General features: G+C 36.2%; 1 protein-coding gene across 1 annotated transcript in view; it reads left to right on the top strand.

Moving 5' to 3' along the window:
• The window catches only part of Ints9 (integrator complex subunit 9), an 87,658-nt gene that overhangs the window by 19,936 nt on the left and 60,579 nt on the right, over positions 1 to 7,143 (top strand). The window contains exon 2 of the mRNA XM_015499425.2: positions 2,401 to 2,528. Within this exon, the coding sequence (XP_015354911.1) occupies positions 2,401 to 2,528 (128 nt within the window). The remainder of the gene's footprint in view (positions 1 to 2,400; positions 2,529 to 7,143) is intronic.

A 7,143-nucleotide genomic window follows, 5' to 3' on the forward strand; every position in this document is an offset into this window, starting at 1 on the left:
TTTTTTTTTTTTTTTTTTTTTTTTTTTTTTTTTTTTTTTTAGTGATCTGTTCTTTTTATTTTTTTCCCATATATTATAGTTGTACATAATGGTGGGATTGTTGTTTCATATTCATACATATAAACAATATAGTAACAGTATAATTTGGCTAATACCACTGACCAGAGCTTTCCCTTTTCCTCCTGTCCTCCTTCCCCCAGCTCCCTTTCTTCTACTTTGCTGATCTTCCTTCAGTTTTCATGAGATCCTCACCCTGTAGGTGCCTCTTTATTAGTAGCATGAACTGAGGCTTTCCCCGGGTCTCGGTGTGCTCAGGTGACCACAGTGCAGTTTGGGAGGCAATGGTGGGCCCTTGAGAGTCAGGGGAGCTCAATGTGTTATTGGCTCTTCTCAGACAAACCTCAAACTATATGAAGCAGTTTCCTCATCCATCCAAGGCTGATGAGATCAGGGTCTTACACTTTTAGATGCTCTGAAACATGTTTCTTCCTTTTGGTTCTTCCTCTTTCTTTGTCCTTAGACAACAGTAACAAATGTGAGATCTTTCAGCTCACTTCTTTGGCTGAAATCTTTTGAGCAGAACCTTTTATATATCGGTCATCTATCTTCTGGTATGCTTTCTTATCCATAATTTAGAATTAAGGGTGAAAATAAAAAAGATTTATTCTGTATGGCTGGCTCAATTTTCACTTACCTTTTGTTTTCTGATTACAAAAATATAGTAAATATTCATTGCTGAATGTTTGAAAAATAGAGAAAGCTGAGAGGAAAAAAAAATTGCAACATAATCTTTTCACCCAGAAACGACCATTATATGCATTTTGTTTTATTTCCTTCCGAGTTTTTTCTAACTACCTTATTTTTTTTTACTTTTGAAAGGAGAGATATAGGAAAACTATTATTAGAACATTTACTATGATTGGAAGAAATCTTACATGATGCTTTGTCTTTATTTTGAGGTAGTCTCTATCTGTGACAGATATTATTTGCCTAGGGATAAAGACTTCAGCTATCATTGGGGAATCAAGTGTAGGTGAGATAGGGTTATCTCTGACTTAATTTGTAGTTCTGATATCTATCAAAGAAGGAACTTATGTAAAGTTTAAGTACACAAAAAATGCATCCTAGACTTTTGAAAGATGATTACAATTTTAAATAATTTGTTGTTTTCATCATAAATACTTTTGTAGCTTTTCAGAACATGTGAGAAATTTTGATTTGATAAAATGTAACCATTCTACATAAACTTGGAATAAATACACTTGTAAAAACACCCACAATTTCTTGGCTGTTAGCCTCCTCATTTTTAGAACATGCAGTTTAAAAGAAATCATCAATTCCTATAATGTCCTCTGGGAAAAAGGAGAAAATTCATTCCATGAACAGAATCAACAGAACAAATATTTGAAAGACTTGGCCTAAGCAGTGGATGACTGTGCATGGCTGGGCTTTGATGTAGGATTACTCTGATTTGTCCTATCCTTGTGCTTAAATCAGAAGGAAACTGTGGATTTGTCAAGGGATTAGGAACATTGATTGCTCTATTATCTGGCTTTGCTGTTCAAAGGAGGCTTCTACAGAATGACTTTACATGTGGGGGAAAAAGGTCTTTGCCCCTTTTTCCATTTGTTTCTTTCAGAACACAGTAAAATTATTAAAGGTGACAGGGTGTTTCCCATATAACAAAACTTCAGTGCAGCATAGCTGTTGTCCCCACTACACTTAGGAGGACATGGGAAAAACTTCAGGTCAGTGTATTTGTCTTGCCTTTAGCACTCCCCTTTTGTACACCCTTGTAGACTGTACCCTTTGACTTTTAAGCTCTGCTCTCTCAGGTAAGAGACTCCTGATTAGCTGGAGTGGGTAGCTCACCCTCCTGCTTAGTGTGTGCACATTAGGCGGCTCACTAGGCCTTTTGAGCCATTTCTTCTGACAAGGCTGAGCCATAAACTTTTACTGATGCTTAATAGCCAACCTTTCTAACCATGTCCTCTTTAGAAAATCACTTATCTTAGTTACAGGAGAGGAAAAAACAAACGTAGAACGCAGTTGGAGGATTCAGCTTAGAGTTTTATTGACTTGCACAGTTTAAGGCAGTACTTAGGTACAGCTGGGAAGTATAGTGTGAAAGCTAAACAGATAGCCATAGCCTTAAAACCCTCCAATTTGAACAACTGTGGCCCCTCTGAAACTGCTTCCCTGAGATGTAGCTTGGTGTCTTACAAAAAGTCTGATCTATAATCTGAGACTTGATTGTTTTGTACTGTGAGAAAAAGTAGTGCCCAAGCAGTTAAGTGAAGGTTGTGTAGAGATTTAATTGAACTTACATGCTGTTAGTTCACCTTACTTAGACTTTTTCTGTAATGAATATTGATAAAAATGATGTAATTTTCTTTGCAGTATTGCCTGTCGGGTCACCCGACCTTACCATGCAATGTGCTCAAATTCAAATCAACCACCATTATGTTGGACTGCGGACTGGATATGACTTCTACCCTAAATTTCCTTCCTTTGCCACTTGTTCAAAGGTATGTGCTATTATATACTGAGACAAAATTATCTTTGGGTTAGCTGGAAAATGGTACCTGTTAGTTTGAAATTTACCACTACCTATGTGTTGTCCCATAAGTTTGCTTTATCTGCAAAAATGTTCTTTACCAAAATAATTTCCTTTGGCTATGTTGGTAGAAAGTTTCCTATTGATTTATTGATTGACTTCTTTATTATAACTTCTTCTGGGCTTCTGTAAAATGTTCCTGCATCTGCTCAGTGCAACTAAGGTCATGTATAATTCATCTGTCTTGCTAATTCATATAGAGCTAATAAATGACCGACTGATGAGCCCAAGAATTCATTTTAGGATCATTTAACTGCCTTTGCAGGGACTTGACATTGCAGAGTCTAACATTTCTTTCTAGTATGTACATTATTTTCATGTCAGTCAACTTGAGATATCATACAACTATATACATAGCCCAGGTTTATGTCTTAAATCAGATAGATTACCTTGGGCCTACAATCATCACTGTTTATACTTAATTAAGATTTCATTTTAGGAAATTGGTTTCCCAGCTTGCTACTACTTAGAAGTAGTAGTTTATAAGAAAAATGGCTAACTTTTAGAATCAAGTATACTCACAGGAGCAGAAAAATGATACCACATATAAGATAGGAAATAGAAAAGCTATCTAAAGCAGATTTAAGAGCTTAAAAGCATACCTAGCTGAGTAAACCATCTAATTTATTTCAGTTATTCCTGAAGACATCACTGAATGTCATAATTACTTACAGTGATAACCTCTGAACTATCTAGAAAAAATTATAATCAACCATTGATTTTTTTTTTCGTTTTCCTGAGATAAGGATATAATAAGGTGGTTTGAGGATAAGGTCTGAGATAATTTCAGTTTACATTTTATGCAAAGCTAATACATTGACCATCCACAGGTATTATTCATAATGAGGAGTAGGGCAGTGGAATTTTTACATGATAAATTAATTAAAATACTCTTATGGTACTATTTCCCCACAAAGAGCAAATTGTTCATTCATTCAGTGTTTATTAAGAATTTGTCCTGTTATGGACCACAGATTCTGATAATAGCAAGACTGATTTCTTGTCCTCATAGAACTTATAATCCACAGGGGAGAAAGACATTGCAGTGAAAGACTCAACTATGCTTGGGATAAGGAAACAGCTATATACTTAAATAATTACTTTTTAAATAAAACACAAGAGACTTTGAGGGTTTCCTTTCCCAAAAGGACCTGACTTGCTTTGTGAGGATTTCCTGGGTGAGCCAAACCAGAGTTGGTCAGACAGGCCCAGGGGCGTGTCTCCCCTTCCTCTTCAGTCTTATCTTCATCTGTTCTATTCTCACAGCCCTGGCTCCACAGTTGAGTCCATTCCACTCTCTCTTCTGTTGCCATTGTTTTACTCAGAGGGAAGTTACACTAGTGGGAAGGTTGGCAGTTCATACAGCTCCTTATAAAGAGTGTCTCGCTTGGCCAGAACTTGTGGAGACACACTTTCTTAAAATAGTATCCCCTTTCTCTCCCTCCCTGTTCCTCACCCTGCTTTGCCTTCAGAGCACTTCTCATTATGTTACATAGGCAGTTTTATTTATTGTCTTCTCCTCCAGATATGTTCCTTAAGGGCAGGGATATTGTTCATTCTATGCTGTTTTCCTGGAGCCTAAAATAGTTCTTGGCATGTAGTTACAGTCACTTCCTAGTAAATATTTGTTGTATGAATGAATCATTTTATCATCTTTGGATCCCACCCTGTCTCATCTTCTCAGTCTTTGCATTATTATAATTAATTGTATTATATTATTATTATTAAATTATTATTGTCACTATCCTTTATCTCAGATCTTTACATCTTAACTCACTCTTTTCCATTTAATAAAAGTCAGTCACTTCTAAGTTAAAATTTAAACATTTTTTAATCTTTTCAACTTCCCTTTCCTCATCACAATGTCTCTGAGTGCTGTACAAGCTTTACTTAGTTACAGCTGCCCACACAGCTCCACCAGAACAGCTTTAACTAAAATCACAGATGACTCAGCCACTCAGCTGCACCAGCCTCCATGATTACTTACTCTTCATTCTCTTACTTTTTCTTTTCCATAGATTTCAGAGACTCGTCTTCCTCTAACTGGCTGTTACATATTGGAATTTTTCAGTGTTCGCTGCTTAGTCATTGTGTGTCCATCAAGGATATTTAATAAATGCTCAGGACTTCAAAAATCATCCAAATAATAACTTAACAGATGTGTATCTTTTTTTTTTTTTTAAGAGAGAGAGAGAGAATTCTTTAATATTTATTTTTTAGTTTTCGGTGGACACAACATCTTTATTTTATTTTTATGTGGTGCTGAGGATTGAACCCAGCGCCCCGCACATGCCAGGCGAGCGCGTTACCGCTTGAGCCATATCCCCAGCCCACAAATGTGTATCTTTAGTTGATTTCTTCTGTTTCCAGATTCATGTATTCAAAAAGAGGACTCAGTTTCTCTCTTTGGATATGCCTTTGATATCACTTCAAAAGTGAGCTTGCCCCAAAATGAAGTCATGATCAGATGTAGTCCAGTAAAAAGAACAAACCTTCTCCCACCTGGTTTTCCTCTAAATTTCCTATCTTAGTTTCCTATCTTAATGACTGGCATCCTGTTAAAAAAACAACTAGAGAACTGGGAGTTAACTTAGATATAACCCCCTTAACAACTCCCCCTTATTCATTTTTTTTCATTAAGCTGTATCATTGTTAGCTTCTATACAGTTCCAGAAACCAGTCACTTCTCTGCAGTGTTCCCATAGTCATTATCATCTTTTATACTACTACTAAAGCCTCCTAACCAGTTTTTTCAAGTCTAATCCTGCCCACAGCAGCCAGTTGTCTTTTGATAAAACTTTTTATTTGGAAAGCTGCAAGAATAACACTAACAGCTCCTGATAACATCTCTTAATTTAAGTATATTTAATGTATCCTAATGATTAGGTTGGGTTTATTATTTTTGGTAGGAATACCATGTCATTGATGGTCTGTTTTATCAAAAGGCACATGATGTTATTTTCCCCAGAATGATCCTTTAGAATTGCAAGTCTAATCTTGTCTCTCACGTGTTTAAAACCTCTCAATGGTTTTCATTGATCTTAGGGTGGACACCAAACTCATCTTGATGTATTACATTTATACTAGCCCCTCAAATATCTTTTCTTTCTACTCTATCTTTTGTTCTTTGTTTTCATTCAGTTTCAAAGAAATCTTGTTGGTTTTTTTATTTTCTTTTTATTTTTTAGTTGTAGTTGGACACAACACCTTTATTTCACTTGTTTATATTTGTATGTGGTGCTGAGGATCAAACCCAGGGTCTCGCACATGCGAGGTGAGTGCTCTACCACTGAGCCACAACCCAACTCCCTCAAAGAAATCTTATATCCAGCCTCAGAGCTTCCACAAACATTGTTCCTCAGCCTGAAAGTCTCTTTTCTCCTTCTCCCACCCTACTTTTCCCTCAGCCTGCTTTAGCAGGAGCTCACCTCTAGATCATCTGAGATGACAATTCATATGTTAGAAGGACATGAAGATGGCATTCTAATTGAATGGGGGGATTCCATACAAATTCAGGGACTCTCCCTGAAGTTTCGTTTGAATAACATTTTATATAAGATGTCTCTACCAAAGACTGGAGAAAATGACAGGAGGAAATTACTGGACCTGGTAACTGTCTTCTTTCTCTTGCCTTAGAATACTTGTTTGTTTGAATCTTTATGGGAGTAATTTACCTATTTTGCAAAATAAGTAATCACCAGAAAGATAGATCTTATGCACGTTTTTTTCCTTGACTAAAAAAAAATTTGAATGGTATTATTTTTCTCTCAGAAGTTGTTGTAATAAAATAGTGGATGCAAAGATGCACTTGTTTACAATTATCCTATTTCTAATATCTTCACCCATCATTGTATTTAAAGTAGACTTCTATAGAGAGCTCTGTCTCTTGGTTTACAAATTTTACACAAATTTTTAATCATGAAGAACAAAGCAATAATTCCCTTCCCCTTTGGTAGATAACAACCATGACTGGGGTAAGCAGAAGGTGCCGTGGGTCTTGCAATAAGCAGTTTGTAGTTTACTAATTAACTCTGTGGTTTGTTCATTACCTCGTTGGAACACAATAACCAACTATTTTCATATCTGTAGTCAGCAGCATCCCTTTTGCCATTTGGTGGCATATTTTAATAATCTTAACTGTTCTGAATTTGCAGAGATGAGGCTCCAGAAGTTTCAGATTTTGGTGCATTTCAGATTTTTGGATTCTGGATGCTCAACCAGTAAAGTCTGCAAATATTCAAAACCTGAAAAGCCCTGAAATCTGAAACCTTCTAGTCCCAAGCATTTCAGATTAGGCATACTCAACCAATATGGTTATAATGTGGTCATGCTTGCTTTTGAGTATTCAGTCCATCTAATCACAAAGTCCCAAATCCAAAATGACTATGAAAAAGGCTTTGAGGTTATGAAGAATGTTTATCAGTACTTCAAACTCTACAATCCCTGAAATTTGTGCTTTTTAAAAAGAGTTATTTTTCTGACTTACTGCATCTGTCATCTGATTGGGTGTGGGGGGGGGAGAAAGA

Source organism: Marmota marmota, unplaced genomic scaffold (genome assembly GCF_001458135.2).
Source record: "Marmota marmota marmota unplaced genomic scaffold, marMar, whole genome shotgun sequence".
NCBI lineage: Eukaryota > Metazoa > Chordata > Mammalia > Rodentia > Sciuridae > Marmota > Marmota marmota.